General features: G+C 47.0%; 1 protein-coding gene across 1 annotated transcript in view; it reads right to left on the bottom strand.

The window, feature by feature from the left end:
* TTLL6 (tubulin tyrosine ligase like 6) overlaps positions 1 to 17,107 on the bottom strand; it is a 94,212-nt gene that overhangs the window by 50,314 nt on the left and 26,791 nt on the right. Inside the window, 7 exon segments of the mRNA XM_075559640.1 lie at positions 1,070 to 1,155; positions 1,713 to 1,856; positions 2,615 to 2,771; positions 4,171 to 4,301; positions 4,460 to 4,578; positions 5,503 to 5,543; positions 6,459 to 6,680. Coding sequence (XP_075415755.1) covers positions 1,070 to 1,155; positions 1,713 to 1,856; positions 2,615 to 2,771; positions 4,171 to 4,301; positions 4,460 to 4,578; positions 5,503 to 5,543; positions 6,459 to 6,680 — 900 coding nt within the window.

The following is a 17,107-nucleotide window of genomic DNA, read 5'->3' as shown; positions in this document are numbered from 1 at the left end:
AGGGCCTTTGGTGGCATTTTAGGTTGTCGGTGGGCAAAAGCAGAGACATGAGCATGAGGAACCGCACCCAAGGCACCCTCACGGAATGCTCTCTCCAATGACCAGCACTGCAGGATGACTCCAGGGGCGAGATAGCCTGTGTGTAAGTCCCAGCTCTACCGCTTCCTAGCTGTGCCACCTTGGAAAGTGACACTCCAATTCCATGTCTTCCTGGTGTCCAAAGCAAGGGTGACGGTAAGTGCTGCTGAGAGAATGTGGCAGGCGGACTGAGGTGCACGCACCACCGCGGCGCCTTTCCACACACACCACTGCCAGCGAGTGGAGGACTTGCATCGACCCGGTGGGACAGGGTAGAACTGCCCCCGTCGTGTTCCAGACTCTTTATGGGCGTGGAAAGCCCCGTCTTTCTCCCACAGTGGTTTGGAACCACTGACTTTGCACACCATAAACACCTCCTTTTCCCTGACCATGCTCAGCTGCTTCAGTCTCCTTTCCTTAAGACTCAACTGAGACAAAGCAACGGGAAGGCCAAAACCCCTTGGTGAAGGTACTTTTGTGAAATGCTCCCTCCTGCCCCCCAATAATTTCCTCCTCCTTTTGTAGCAACTGTAAAAGCCAGCCGGTCACAGGTCTGCCGCACTAGGGCATCCTGACCTAGCCTTTGAGAATCTGTAAGGGAGCGATGCCCCAGAGAGCCCCAGGCCCTGAAAACCCACCTGGCATGCCCTCACACCTGACGGACTAGCCATCAGTGAAGATCTGTTGACAGGAAAGCCCCAACCGTAACCAGAGTGTGTCTGGGTGTGTGTGTGTATCCTGCTGGGGAAACAGCTCCTGTTTATGTCTCCTCCTCCCAGCCTCCCACGTTTACGACCAGGCCTCTTTTAATGATTAACAACCCAGAGAACAAAGAGGAAGGAGTCTGATCTAGGCTTAGAAGCCAAGCAATATATTTTTTTTTCTGAGACCCTCAGGGCCAGGATGGAAACCCCTCTGGGAGTGACAGGGATTCAGGGGGCGGCTCAGAGGCTGGCAGGGAAAGGAACCAAAAATGAAGCCGCTTCCTTACCTCTTGCTGCCAGAGTGAGAATCCTGAATGAAATTTGAACTGTGCTTATTAATGGAGTAATTCGTCAGGTGCATGCAGATGTCATCCTGGGAAAAAGAGAGACACGCCTGTGGGGTCGGACAGGAAGGGCAGGCCTTCTGCTTCTGCTTTGTTCCCTCCCTCCCCTGGCACCTACAGGGGTAGAAAAGAAAGGCGCCAAGTCGGGCTGACTTAACTGGCAAAATAGAGGACAGGGCAGAGTGCCCAGGGCCTGGAGGGCCAGAAGAAAGGCTGGCTTCGGCTGGCTTTCACCCCTCGGCCTGAAGGTGGCTTCCAGAGCTCTGGGAGGGCTTCCCCGAGGCTCTTTCTCTGCAGACATCACTGAATCGTGGGGCTGGTGTGGGCACCCCAGGCCCACTTTTTCCTAGCTGGATGACTTTGACAAGACCCTTGCACTCTCTGAGCCTTAATGCGCTCCTTCTCAAACTGGGGTAACACTCCCTGTTTGGGAGTACTCCTTGAAAAGAGAGCTTCGGCACCCTGGCCCGTATTACGTGAGCCACCAGTGACCGCTGTATCCGGGACACCTTGATCATGCGGGTGTAAGCAGGAGTTTTGACCTTGCTAAGAGTGTGGGGCTCAGAGGCGTGCTCTCTTGGCTCACCAGGTTGTCCGTGCAAGGGTAGGAGTAAGATGACGTGGCGAAGCGGGCCAATCCTTCGTTGTACACAAAAATCCTGAGAGGATCACAGGACGTCAGCAGCACATAAATTCTCAGGTCAAACTTGAAACCATCAATGATGAAGGGCTGGGAGGAGAAAGCAGAAGGCACACACCGTCAGAGGAGAAGCTGAAACACCCATCTCACTTTCGTGGTGTCAGACCCAACCTTGTCTCGTGGGATGAAGCGCAGGTTGGGAGAGGCTGAGAGGCGGACAAGGAGACTTGGGCGCTGCCCCAACATGTGACTTTGTAGAATTCGCCAAACTACACTGCCCTCCGTTTCTTGGATCTGTCGGATGGCACAAGGTAGCACAGCCAAGCATCATCTCGACAGCCAAGTAGAGTAACTTCAAAACAAGCCCTGTGAAGCGAGAACATAGTACCACCAGCCAGGGCTGTGTTATTGCTGTTGCCCCGCAAGACTGCTCCCTGCCCCGCCGTGTCCTGGCCGTTCCCGTTCCATGGAGCCAGTCCTTCCTCCTCCACCCTCCTCCTAGGAGGCTTCGACCCTGGAGTGCGTTCATGCACCGCTGGCCTCTGTGCTCCCACCAGGGAGTAAAACCAGTCACAGAAATCCCTCCAGGACGCCTCGCATTCCCTGAACAGGCAGGGCCTCCACACGCTAAAGGTGTCCTCCCAGCTGTCACCTCTGAGAGGAAAAGGGCCCGTCTGGTAGGGACAGACCAACTGACCCCCTGGTGTAAGAGTAGTTGCCGGAGGTAAGGAGCTACTCCGGGGGACTCAGCCTCACCCACCCCCCTCGCCCCCCCATTTCACATTGTGTGCGGAGAAGCGAGAGCTTAAGGTTGCCGGGGGTGATGGATCCTTGCGATGAGGACATACCTTTGAAATATAGAGCTGACAGATCATATCCTCCCCGGGCTTGATTTCTCTCACCCTCCGCGTGATGAATATACCCCTCCCTTGGCAGCCTGAATCCGGCTTACAAATGTATGTCTTGTTTTTTTTGGACCTGCTGTAATTCTGCAAATCTCCCCAGCTGCAAGAGCAGAGAGGAAAAGAGACACACCTTTAGGGAAAAAAGAAAGGCTAACTCATGGGACAAAAGCCCGGGTGCTGATAGGCTCCCGAGGTCCAGTTAGCAGCTGGGGGGCAGGGGGGGGCACTCTGGAGGGAATTCATCCAGGTGCCTATTTAAATCCAGGCCAAGCCACTTACTAGCTGGCGGTCCCTTGGCAAGGGACTTAGCCTCTCTGAGCCAATTTCGTCATCCGTGCAGCGAGGATGAGGATAATGATACCAATCTCACTGTCATAGGGTGACCCCTGTCCTCACTCGGGCAAAGCGCCCGGGTGCACCGTGCACCCCGTGTGGGGGAGCAGCGATCTGGGTCGGTGAACTTTCTGCGTTCGTAAACAGAGTGGACCGTGGATCTGTCTCTAAGCCCCTTCTGGGAGTCGGTGGTCAGCAGTAACAGCTGCACTTCAGGCCACGTGTGGGAGGCAGTCTGCACGGGAGGGCACTCCCAAGACGGCCAGCGGACATTCGGAAGAACTAACGAGCCCATCGATGGGCGGCACCGTCGCACTTGTTTGGTGTGTCCTTGTAAAGGAAGCCGGTGACCACTGGGGAGGGACTAATTGCAGAGCTCCTCAGCGGCTTTGAAATCTGGAGGGTCCTGCTGCCCTGCTGGCCAAGCACCTTTTCTACAAGCTAAAGAGACGCTGGGAAACGGAAACTTCGTTTGGGCCTACTGCCTCTTGGGTAGGGAACACTGCATGGGAAGGGGATGGCGGGGTTCCTCTAGTGCCCTTGCCATGAAAATATAATCCCCTAATGTAGTCGTGCAAGAATCCTGTAACAATCCTGCTCCGCTCAGCCGCCCGCTTGTACCCAGGTCGTGTTCACGGTCTCTCTCATTTCTTCTATTTCTTCCTTGTGTGGTTCAGAGCACTTGGTGAGCCAGGGCCAGATGTCTGGTTTCAAGACGGATGAAGTGAAAGCAGACCGAGGGAAGGGCCAGGCACCGTTTCTGCTCCACGGGTGTTAAAAATCCAAAATTGCCTCCAGAAATGGTTGAGACAAGGCGGTTTCAGAACGTTTGTGGGGAATTTCCAATTGTTTTAAAATTCCACTTTCCCACAGAGGTGTTGAAGCCCCCTTATCCATTCAAATCCATGACCAATAGCTTTCAGGGTCAGAACAAACAAATGCCTTTCCTAACTTGAGCACCTAGCTGATGTCATCTCATTTTATAGGCAGAGCCTTGTGTTTTCTGAACCTTGGACACACCCGGAGTCTCCCTTCTTCCGGAACAGAAGGGGGGGGGGAGATGGGAGAACATATGGGCGGGAACAGTGACAGCCAGAGACGCAGCCTCCAGAAGGAAGTGTAACCTGGGGTGGGGCGTGGAGCCGGGAGCACCGGCGAGCACTCACTCAGCGGGAAGACACCAGGTCCTGGGGAAAAAGTGGAAATCTTTAGGGAACATCTTTAACATCCGGCTCATATTCCTGGCCAGTAAGTCCTTGCGGCAGATTTCACTCATTCCGGGGAAGTGATTGATTTTCTGTGAAGGAAGCCGGAATTCATGAATAATGAGGGGACGTAGGGATCCACATTCCCTTGGGTGCAATGATTAACAAGGGGCGGGGGACGGGGGGGCTCCCCGGCAGCCTCATTAGGCAGATGTCACCTTATACTGAGGACCAGCTCTGAGTCAGGTACCTGGTAACTTTTCATTTCCATGACCCGCTCCAGCGACACCGAGAAGTCCGTCCAGTAGAGTGTCCAGTCTTCATTGTCCCCTCCCTCGCGAAGGCCGTACTGCTGGGCAGCCCTACGCACTGGGGGACAGCAAGGCCCGTTAGCCCAGAAAGTGGAAGGGGATCAGGGGCGGGGAGGCTAGCTCCGTGTGAAGGTGCTTCCAAAGCAAGTGCTTAAGTGAAAGCACTGGTCTCCTTGGGGCCGGTGGCCATCCTCCCCTGACTGGACACACACTACTGCCAAGAAAGGAACCGAGAGAGCAGAGAGCTACTGATGATGGTACAACCTGTGCTCAAAGCCCCCACAGAAAGCTCTCGCTCGTGAATGCCTTACCCGCCCTGGCTTCCCCTTACTAGGAAGCAGGCTGCGGGCTTTCTTCCAAAGACTCAGCCATTGAATGTTTAAGGAATACAAACTAGCCCTTAACATCAGCCAGAGTGAGCTACAGCACAGGAAATAAAACATTACACAATGCCTTTCAAAGCCATGTCCATGCTGGCACATCCTTCTCTGGTCCCTGTTGTATGAATACCTTGGGGTTGGCTCCCACCCAAACTCCAGTGCCTTCAAGGACCTGGGAAGGGAGTTGCCCAGCAGTCGTAACCAGGAGAATGCCTGGCCAGCCGAAAGCATTCGAATTCAAATTGAACCCAACACCAGCACCACCGTGCTCTGAAGTAGAAAATCAGTCGTAGGCTCTGTTCAATCCCGTCTGCCAGTGTGTAACCCGTGCTCTGAAACAGCCGTCGACGGAGTCCACAGCTGCCTTGCCAGCAGTCATGGCCCCAAGCCATCATATACAAGAATGATCAATACGATGGTCCAAACCCACCGCTCTTGGAGAGCCACCCCCCACATCCTCCTTAGTCAGTCAAGGTGAGGGAACCCAAGACCAGGGCTCAGGGATCCTCCTTTTCACCCTCAAGACAACAGGGAAACGATCCTTCCCAACCCTCTGGGGACTCGGATGTGCCCAGCGGAGGTCCCTGAATGCAGATGCTCACCGCTTTCATACCGGCAGTTGGATAGATTGATCACCAATCATCTGGAAGAGAGAAGGAGAGCAGCGAGACAGAGACAGACACACTTGCCGGCACCAGGGGTCGTGGCCAGACACGTCCATCCGAGAAACCGACCCTGGTGGGCCAGCCCCAGCCTTGCCCCACTGCGTCTGACAGTCCCTTTCTCATGATCGAGGAATCGGATCCAACTTCCGCAGTGCAGCTACAGCCAATTTTGCTTACAGCTCCATATTAGTATCATCACCCCTGAGCCCCATCACTGCAGGGGTCCATTAAGGACAAGAATGGAAAATCTCTGGAACCCAAAGGGTCTCCTGCCCCTTCCTCCTCCTACTGAGGGAGGCTGTGAGTCTGGGAGAGGGCAAGCCCTCCGGCATGAGTCCGAGTGGTGATTCATTTTCCACGGGGGAGAGGAAAGCATGGCAAAACATTCCCCAAGAACTGGAATGCAGAAGTTGTAATCAGATCCCAATAAGTCAATTCTATTATGTTCCAAGCAGACTAAATTCCCAGGACAAGAAACATTTCTTTAAAACACAGAAATCCTCCTCCTGCACAGTCTGACACTGGCTCCCCGCTCCCGCCCTACCCTCATCTGTGGACACTGGAGTCTGCAATAAATGCTGTCACATGTCAAAAAATAAGATAAAACATAGAAATCCTCTTTCCCCATCCATTAAAAAAAAACATCCTAGACATGCTCACAGAGCGGAATTAGGACAAGGTGTAGATTTCCTTTACATGTTCATTATATAAAACAGACCATCCACAGTGGATTTGATTTGTCTGACCCGGAAGTGGTGGAGTTGGGACAATCCCACACAATCTCTGCAATTTTTCTCCTGGAGTCTCCCTTTAGCAGTCAAGGCCCCCCTTCCCTCCGGATCCCACCTGTTCTCACCCCCACGGACCCCCATTTCCCATCGTTAAATCCTAACCTCTTTTTCTTCCTCTTCTTCTTGCCTGGCTGGTGGGCATTCTGGAGCCCCTTTTGCGGCCCCGTGTTCTCTCTCACAAAAGCCAGGGCGATGAGTCGTCTCAGACCTTCTATACCACTGTCCTTCCTCTCGTCTGAATCTGCCCCGGCTGCACTTTCCACAGTCTCACCTGGCAGCATGTCCCTGGCCCTGTTGGAGGCCTTGGGGAAATACTCACTGTCCCTAGAGAAAGGGGAGAGAGAGAAGCAGTTACATGGATTTACCTGCAGGGGGACCCCCTCCCTCGCTCATGTGGGTGGTGAACTCTGGTTCCACAAAGCTGGACCACAAACAGGTTGTGGTCTATAAAAGGCCACTCTTCCATGGTGGGGGTTGCAAGTTGGGGAGGGAGCTGATTCCATCTTTTGCCACTGAGTAAGACCTTGGGGACTCACTCAGCCAACCTTGGCCTTGGTTTTGCCCTCTTGGGCTGCCGAGGAGCCGTTTGAGACACTGTGCGCGGCACTGCCTCATAAACAAGCTTATTATTAAAGCAAGTGGGTGTCTTGAGACAGCCTCTCAGCGCTAAGCCCTGAGCCTTCCTAGGTACGGACTCAGTCCCAGAGGGGAAGGTGAGGTGCTTTGAGGAGGTCTGTTAACTGTTTCAACACTGAATCAACCTCCCACAGCAGCTATCTGCTGGGGTGGGGGGTGGGGGGCGGTAGCTAAGGCAACTGCTGCTCCTGGTGTGCAAAACTGATTTATAGCTAATTTAACAACGAGATTCAAGGGTAGAAGTGGGATGTGGGCCTTTAGAACCCCCGACCCCCAAAAAAGCTATGATGTCTTCTCCATCATTTAACTAAAAGTAAAACCAGTCCTCAACCAGAAAATAGAATCTGGCAAAGTTCTCATTTGTCCCCTCTCCTTTGGTGTGTGACATTTCAAACATATAGTTTTAAAGTCCTGATGCCCCTGGCCCACTAATCCCCAGGGATGCTCGTGATGTGTCTTTGGGTAGCCAGAACAGCCCCGATCAATTCATGGACTCGCTCTTCACATCCAAGGCTCTCCTGGCCACAAAGCCAGCTTTGTGGTACTCCCCTCCAATACCCTGCCCACCTCCCTCCCACCATTTCCGTCCCTCTCCTTGAATGCCCATTGCAACCTTCTCCCTGCTCTTGGCTTTGTGAAAGATAACTCACATTAGTATTCAAATAACATAACATGAAAGGAAGTCAGGAGAGCAGAGTAGGGTGAAAACTCACCTGTAGCTTTTGCTAACACAGCAATTTTGACTGCCTTGTGTATTCTCTTGTATCCTTTAACTCTTAAGCATCATGATGCTTCTACAATAACAATCGTCCTGTGCAAACAGTTTTGTGCTTTCTCAGCATTGTGGCGTCAACATCTTTGGGGTGTTGCAAAGTTCCCACATTTATTTATTTATAACTTATAACGTGTCTGGCTTTGAATGACTGTGTCATAGTTTATTGCCCTGGCTGGTGGCTTACTGAGCTACTAGTTATAAGAACAGCAGTTCGAACCACCAGTCAACCCGAGGAGACAGAGAAGGCAACCTGCTCCTATGGAAAATTGTAGCCATAGAAACCCTGTATCGGGTCACTGTGATTCAGAAGATTCCATTGAAGGTATGTACCAGAACAAAACCGACCATTTCTATCTAGCCCTGAAAAGAACCTATTTCATGTAAGAAGTTCTTTTGCTTCTTTAGAATTATTTTCCTAGGATAAAGATCTTGAAGTAGGATTATTGGCTTCTTGAATGTAAAAACTATATAGCTTTGGGTGTGGGCAAGTATATATAGGTGTGTGTGTGTGTGTGTGTGTGTACAAATATCTCCAACCAGCCAAGCAGTCAGCCAACCACTTTCCCAGTTGTGGTGGAGTCCACTCTGACACATGGCGACTCCATGTGGGTCGGTGTGGAGCTGTGCCCCATGGGGCTGTCAAGGGTTGGCTTTTGGGGAAGCAGATCTCCAGGCCTTTCTTCAGCATGCCTGTGAGTGCACTTAAACCTCCAACCTTTTCAGCGAGCAGGCAAGTGCTTGACTATTTGTTTCACCCACGCACACACACTCTCTTACTGTGATGTTTCCCAGACGCATGCATTCTAACCATCTGAACCACCACCAGCCATAATTATACCCGGCTCACCGGAGCGATACCATCTTTGGGGAATCATTTCCCTTTGCTACTCTTCCACCTCTTTCTGCCCCCCAATAAAACTTGGTGATGGGGGGAGGAGGGGCCGGCTGTCTAACTGGGAGCTACCTACAAATAATTGAATAAGTCGATAAAGGGTGTAGTGCTTGTTGGTTTTTCTTTCCAAAGCATATTCATATACATAATTGCCTTGAGTGCTCACAACTGCCCCAGGAGTTATTAAATCCGACACAAACCCCCATTTGGTTCTTTCCTTGATGAACAGAACTGCCACTTGCACCCAAGGCCCCCTATGGAGGCCCTTGTGCAGGAGTAGAACGAGGTGCTCAGAGCAAGCAACACATAGAACCTGAATCTGATGAGTCACTTCTTCCCTGGGGACAGGCACATTCTTGGCAAGACTCCAGAACACTAAGGTGCTGGAAATTTTGACCTTGGACTGCTCCTTTCGCTGCAAGTACATGGCTACCTCCCCTCCCCTCGCCCTCCACGAGTCCTGTTTACTCACGGAGCCCTGGAGGAGGAGTGGCACTGTTTACCTAAAGGTTAATGTTAACTTGTGGAGAGAAAACTGACCCTGAGTTTAGCCTCTGGAATCGTGGGCTGTCTTTGCCCTTGTTCCGGTTCTTGCCCAAGTGGAAGGAGCAAGCCCTGTCTGCCTCAAGGAGGAAAAAAAAATGTCACACTGTCCATGGCGGAGACATGCATGACGGAGCCTCCCATCTAGAAGAGCAAGGAACTAGATCCTGCATTCTTAAAGGAGCCGGTGCACTGTGGCATTCTGGCCCAGGATCACCTGTTTGCTAGGTCCCTGTGACAAACAGCCACCTGGAGGGCATCTGAGAAGGTGCCAAATGGCAAACAACAATCCCCGCTGTGTCTGATGAGTTTTGTCTTTGATTCTCGGCTCTCTTTTCTCCCAGCGTTCTCCTCCCTGTTAACTCTCCAAAGGCTGCACGATGCTGGCTACTCTCCAAAGGCTCCTGAGACAGACTATCTCCGCCAACGCCAATGGTGAAGCCAGCCTTCAGAAGTGCTTGCTTGGCTTGTGCACTCTGTTGTTGTTGTTGTTGTATGGCACTAAAAATGGTATCTGATCATTAGAAAGTGCAAATTTCTCATGTAAAAAATCCAGATTTTCAGTTTTCTTTATTTTGTTTTCTTTTGGACAAGTAGGTTCCCATTCCTTCATGCTAGCGATCAACTAGAGTCCAGTAGTAACTTCCTCTTTAGACACTTTGTGGTTTGCTCAGTACCTAACATTCTGTTTTGTCTCCCTAACACATGAGTCAAGGGCTAATCAGATTCCAAATTCCTTAGCTTCCTTATTTGTAAAAATATTGCCCCAGTTATGAGAGTTATAGGAGTTGATGAGTTAACTCCTTTGAGTTCACACAACACAAATAGAGTACTTAGAATAGTATCTGGCACATAGTAGATGCTCAATAAAAACGATCATTGTTCGGTGTGTGAACCTAGCCTGGCTGTGTTTGAGTATTCTTGGTTGCTAGGATAATGTCTGGCACACAGAGGAAATGTTTATATGAATCCTGAATGGGACTAGACTGGAAGAAGGAAATGCATGCATGGACTAGTTTAACGCCTTTATGACTCACTTTTCTCTATGTAATAGCGGTGCTGCTGGGACCATTAAATAAATAATTTTTAAAGCATCTGCCCAGGGTCCTTTCATATGGCAGGCACAGAAAGCATTCATTCATTTCAAATAATACTTGCTACTTTAAAACCCATTTCCCAAGAAACTGACAATATACTAAAGTATTTTAATGCCTAATTTTCATATCACCATATTATAGGCATTATCTTCCCTCTTTTACAGATGAAGAAGCCCTGGAAGTCTGTCAGGTAAGCGCCGGATTTATTGGTCTTATGAATAGACAGTTCACCAACGATGGCATCCAGGTGGTCAACAAACATATGGAAAAAAGCTCTCGATCACTGGTCATTCGGGGGAGGCAAGTCAAAACAGCAAAGAGATACCACCTAACACAGACACTGACAGCCAAGTTCTGCAGAGAGATTTGGAACCCATGCACACTGCGAGTGGGAGAGTAAATATGTAAAATCATTGTGGAAAGTTACATGGTGTCACCTCGAACAAGCAAATCATTGTGGACGGTTACATAGGAATAGAATTTTATACGATCCAGTAATTCCTCTACTGAGTCTAAATCCTAAAGAAGCAAGCCATAACAGGAGAAGATGTGTGCACATCCTTGTTCAGTGCAGTACTGATCAAAATGACAGGAAGATGGAAATGGCCCAAACACCCATCAGTAGAAGAATGGGGGAAAAAAACACAATGAGGAAACCATGTATCATCTCAAGACATGGATGAGCCTGGACAACATCATGTTGAGTGAAACTAGTAGGAATAAATATTCTATGAGATCATATTATAAGAGGAATATTTTTATTTAACCAATCTATAAATATATTTTGCTATGATTTAGAAACCCATCTTGAACATGGAATTAATAATCCACCTTTGAGCAGTATACCTCAAGGTTGGTTAGGTTGGTGACGGCAGGACATGATAGGGGAGAGGTGTGTGCAAGTTTGTGCCTGTGTTTGCATCTGGATGATAACCGTCGATGTATGTGGGCATCTCTTGGTGGGACTATAGAAATACATTAAGTTCAGGGGAAACACCTTGGTAATATTTTAATAGTTTAAAATCTGATGATTTTCTTAGAAGCATTATACTTAGTGTCCTCTTGATTTATGCTTCATTTTAAATTGAGCATTAAGGGAATGCAGTATTTTAAATATAACTCTGCCCATACCCTTATGTAGAAGCCTGTTAACCATTTTTGTTTTTTAGGAATTTTCTCCTCCCCAGGGGATTTGTTTGTTTCTTTTTCTGATTGAGTCAGCATATTATATTCTTGCTTGTCAAAATACTCATAGTTTAGGGACTTTGAATTGGTAAATATTCATGGTGTGGGGGGGAAATGCATGAATCCATACTGTGTGACCTCAACCACCTAAAATTGTATGCTCAGTCATTTATATACGTGCATAGGATATAGAAAGATATCATACTGTATGAAATCATCAAAATGATTCTGGGTGCCTTTTGTGTTCTTTGCTTTTTGCTCCTTGCTTTTCAATCTTTTTATGATGCACAAAAAAAGCTTGAAGTTTAAAAAAAAAAGTGATTTTAAAAACTTGCATGGAGTCCCCATTGCCTGTGAATAAAGTGAGCTTGCTGACAGAAAAAAAAAAGAGGAATCTTTTTTTCCCTAAGATAACAACTTTCATACTAGGGAATAGACTTTGGACACTGCCAAGGGGGGTGGGCCCGGAAGGGTTAGACTGTTGCCAAGTGCTAACTTGGGTGTAATGGAAAGCGGTAGTCCACAGAGGGAGAAGAGGAGCCAAGGATCAGGTGAAGAGTAGAGGAGGGGAAGGATGGATGAGTAGTTTAAACTGATGAATACAAGGTCGATGATGAGAAATGCAAACTCCCACCCAAGGTACACAAACTGAAGGTGGGGGGAAAGCACCCATGGGTACCACATTAGTTTCCTTACTCCCACTTGTCCATCAGTCTGCCATACTGCGGTGATGGCTTGTGTGTTGGTGTGATATGAAGCGATGTCACTGTATTCCAAATGCCAGCAGGGTCACCCACAGTGAACTGGTTTCAGCAGAGCTTCCGGATTACAAAGCAGGAGAGGACACACCTCAAAATGAGAAGAAACAGCGGCACACATTAATTAATGTTCAGAACTTGGAATGTCCAAAGTAAGACATTGGAAGTCAGGAAAAATTTGATGGAATGCAGAAAGATAAATATTCTAGGCTTCGGTGGCTGAAATGGACTGGTAATAGCCATTTTGAATCAGAAAATCGTGCGGTTTACTGTGTGCCAGGATGAAGCAATCAAGAGGAGTGGCACTGTGTCCATCATCAAAGTGGTATTTCATGGTCTATCTTAAAGTACAATGTTGCCTGTGATAGGTTTATATCTGTCTGCATCCAAGGAAATCCAATCCATACAACCATTAGTCAAATTTATGCACCAACCCCTAGAGCTAATGATGAAGAAATTGAAGAATTCTACAACATCTCCAATCTGAAATTGTTGAAACATGCAATCAAGATGCATTGATAATTATTGGCAATTGGCATGCAAAAGTTGGAAACAAAAAGGAACAGTCATTGTAAAATATGGTCTTGGTGATAGAAATGAAACTGGGGATCCCATGATAGAATTTTGCAAGAATTTTGCAAGACCAATGACTTGTTCACAGCAAATAGGTTGTTTTAAACAACACAAACAGTGACTATACACATGGGCTTCTCTAGATGGAACACACAGAAATCAAATTGACTACATCTGTGGGAAGAGGCAACGGAGAAGCTCAAAATCAGCAGCTAACACCAGGGCAGAGGCTGACTGTGGAACAGACCATCAATTGCTCCTATGCTAAGTTCAGGTTGAAGCTGAAAACAATTAAAACAAGACTCAAAATAGACTCACTAGACTCAAAATACGACCTTGAGCCCATCCCAAATGAATGTCAAGATCATCTCAGGACCAGATTTGCTGCATTAAGCACGAATGACAGAAGACCTGAGGAGCTGTGAGATGGAATCAAGAACATCCTTCACGAAGGAAGCAAAAGGCCATTAAAAAGACAAGAATGAGAGACAAGATCAAAGTGGATGTCAGGAGAGACTGCAATTTGTTTGCAATCATAGAATAGCTGAGACACACGGAAGAAATTATGAAATAAAAGAGCTGGACAAAAAAATCTCAAAGGGCAACTCCAGAAGACAAGGTAAAGTATTATAATGAAATGTATACAATCCTAGAGTTAGGAAAAAAAAAGATTGAAGAGGAATTTACAGACTGGTTCTGGACATATGGGCTAATATTGGACTTATGGACTTGATCTGGACTGGGCTGGGATGTTTTCTTAATATATAATTACTCAGAGGACCTGATGCAAGGGGCTTAAGTGGAGAGCAAATGCTTTGAGAATGATTGGGGCAGGGAATGTATGGATGTGCTTTATACAATTGATATATGTATATGTATGGATGGTGATAAGAGTTGTATGGGTCCCTAATAAAATGTAAAAAAAGAAAAGAGGAGAAAAAAATGATTAGGGCAGGGACTGTACAGATGTGCTTTATACAATTGATGTATGTATATGTATGAACTGTGATAAGAATTGTATGAGCCCCTAATAAATTGTTAAAATTAAAAAAAAATTTTTTTAAAGATAAAAAAAAAAAAGAAAATGATTAGGGCAAAGAATGTACAGATGTGTTTTATACAATTGATGTATGTATATGTATGGATTGGGATAAGAGTTGTATGAGCCCCTAATAAAATGTTTTAAATATATATATATATATATATAATTACTCTTTATATAAATATTAGGCTCAGCATATCTTAAACTAAAAAAACTCAAGAAAGAATTTAAGCCTTCAGTTGCAATATTGAAAGATCTTATAGGCAAAATATTGATTGATGCAGAAAGCATCCAAAGAAGATGGAAAGAACACACAGTCACTGTACCAAAAAGAACGTGTCTCCATTCCACCGTTTCGGGAGGTAGCATATGAGCGAGAACCAATGGTGCTAACGGAAGAAATTAAGCTACACTGAATGCATTAGTCAAAAACAAGGTTCCAGGAATCAATGGAATACCAACTGAAATGTTTCAACAAGCTGATGAAACACTGGAAGCACTTATTTGTCTATGCCATGAAATTTGGAAGACAGCTAGTTGAACAACTGACTGGAAGAGATCCATATCTGTACCCATTCGAAGAAAGGTGACTCAGCAGAATGCTCAAACTATACAACAGTAACACTGATATGACATTCAAGTAAAATTTTGTTGAAGATCATCCAGCAACAACTGCAAGAGTACATTGACAGGGAACTACCAGAGGTTCGGGTCAGATTCAGAAGAAGATGTGGAATAAGGCATATCATTGCTGATGTCAGATGGATCTTGGTTGAAAACGAAAGTACCCAAAAGACGTTTACTTGTGTCTTATTGACTATGCCAAGCCATTTGACTATGTGGATCATAACAAACTATGGAGAACTTTGAGAATAGTGTGGCCCTTACATAATATCCTGGCGACTTGCGAAGGGGTGGAGTCTAGCCTGTCAATCAGGCCATAGCCAATGAGGCCTCTGTGTGGGCATGGCCTTCTGAGGATTCTGGGAACTCCCGTATTCCTCCCTGGAGGCAGGAGACACTCTCTGCTTCATGTTCCTGCTGACAAGCCGCGTGGAGCTATGCTGATGTCAGCCAGAGCCTTGGAGCTGGAGAAGCCACGTGGAGACTCACGCCAGTGCTAAAATGCTTCCATTGCCACTGGATCCACAAGACTTTCCACCCACTGGTCTGGGCTCTTCCCGCATTCAGCACCATTGCATAGTTGCGTGAGTCTACAGAGGAATTGATGGACTAGTATTGACATATGGGGTAATATTGGACTTCTGGACTTGATCTGGACTGGGCTGGGATGTTTTTTAATAGACAATTACTCCTTATATAAAACTCTTTCTTACACACATGAGTCTCTCTGGATTTGTTTCTCTGGTCTACCTGGACTAACACAAATAGGAATTCCGGAACACTTCGTCGTGTTCATGCGGAACTTGTCCATGAAGCTGCATTTGGACGTGTTGTCAGGAGAGACTGGCCCCTGGAGGAGATCATGCTGATAAAGTAGCGGGAGAGCGAAAAAGAGGAAGGCCCTTGACAAAGCAGATGGACACACTGGCTGCCTCAATGAGCTCCAGCACAGGAACAGTTGTGAGGATGCTGCAGACCAGGCAGTGTTTCCTTGTGTTGTGCATGGGATTGCCATGGACTGAAAGAGACTCGATGACATCTAACAGCAACAAACAACTTGTCTTAAAAACCATCTCCTTTCAGAGCCCATTTCTAAGAAAGGGCCCCAATCTGCCCACATTTTCTGTAACCTGGGTAAGGTGCTAACAATTGCTTCTGCTTTATATTTATTGTCACTATCTTTCATTTATTTATTTTCACCAATGTCCAGGTTCTTATAAGACCACTTGCTACACTCTTAGGGAATCCCTGGATATTACAGCTAGGAGGGATCTTGGAGAGAGTCTAATTCAATGCCTCTGCTTTTGAGGTGAGGTTATTGAGGACCACGCCCTCGTGGGGGAGAGGATTTGCACAGAAGCCAAGCAGGCAGTGGAGCCGGGATCCAAGCCCTGATCTGCTGCTCCCTTTAATTCTCCTTCCATTACACTAGGCCAGTGGGCAGATGGTGAAGGAATGTGTACTCAATGCTTTGGAGAATTAAAGTAATTAAAACTGCACTACCAATGTAGCAAACATGACCAGCAGCCTCTTCAGTTTTCCTTAATGACACAGACATTCCATTTACCTTTCCCAGTATGCTAATTAGGACAGTGAAAACACATCAGCTTTTCATTAAAGCATTTTTATATGGGGTTGGATCTTGCAGTCTTCCGAACAAGAAGCTGCCGACTAAATCCCGGTGGTGGTGGTTGTGCCAGCCTCAATTATGGTTGAGCCCATTGTCACTGCCACTGTGTCAGCCCATCTCCTTGAGGGCTGGCTCCCTTTGTTTTCAATGGTGTTCTGGTTTTGTTTTTTTGTAAATCATTTTATTGGGGCAGCCTTCTGCTTTAGAAAGCACCCTGTTCCTTCCCAGGGGCTGGCTCTTCCTGGTAACAAGCTCAAAGTGGGTGAGATGAAGTCTCATCACCCTAGCTTCTTAGGAGTATTCTGGCTGTACTTCTTGCAAGGCAGATTTGTCTGTTCTTCTAGCAACCCATGTTAATGTCTACCTTCTTGGTCAAGACCATAATCAAAGGCATCCGTTCCTCTTGGATCTTCTTTAGTCATTGCCAACTTTCACAAGCCTGCGGGGCTGTTAAAAACACCACGGCCTGGGCCTGGGGCACCTTAGTCCTCAATGGGACGCCTTTGCTCCTTAACACTTTTAAGAGTCCTTTGAAGAAGATTTGCCCAGTGCAATACCTCGTTTTATTATATACATATTTTTAGATTTTATTGGGAGCTCTGGATATTACATATATAATATATTATATTATATATAATTTATTATATATTTTTTTACATTTTATTGGGAGCTCTTACAGATATTATAGCAATCTAGAGTTCAATTAGATCAAGCATAATTGTACAAGTGCTGCCATGATCATTTTCAGAACATTTTCTTTCTTCTTGAACTCTCTGATAACAGCTCCCCCTTTTTCCCTCCCTCCCCCACCCCCAGGAACCCTTGTTATATTATGTATATTATATTTTATATTGCTGTATCTTACTCCAGCCAATGTATCTGTTCACCTATCAGTGTGTCATTCGTTCCCCTCTACTTCTTTAATATTCCCTCTCCTTGCGATTACAGTCTTAGTTTTACCTCGTTAATCTTGTGAGACCTGCATATGTTCAGTTG

This window comes from Tenrec ecaudatus, chromosome 10 (assembly GCF_050624435.1).
Source record: "Tenrec ecaudatus isolate mTenEca1 chromosome 10, mTenEca1.hap1, whole genome shotgun sequence".
NCBI classification, from domain to species: Eukaryota; Metazoa; Chordata; class Mammalia; order Afrosoricida; family Tenrecidae; genus Tenrec; species Tenrec ecaudatus.
This window is presented reverse-complemented; position numbering and strand designations above follow the sequence as displayed.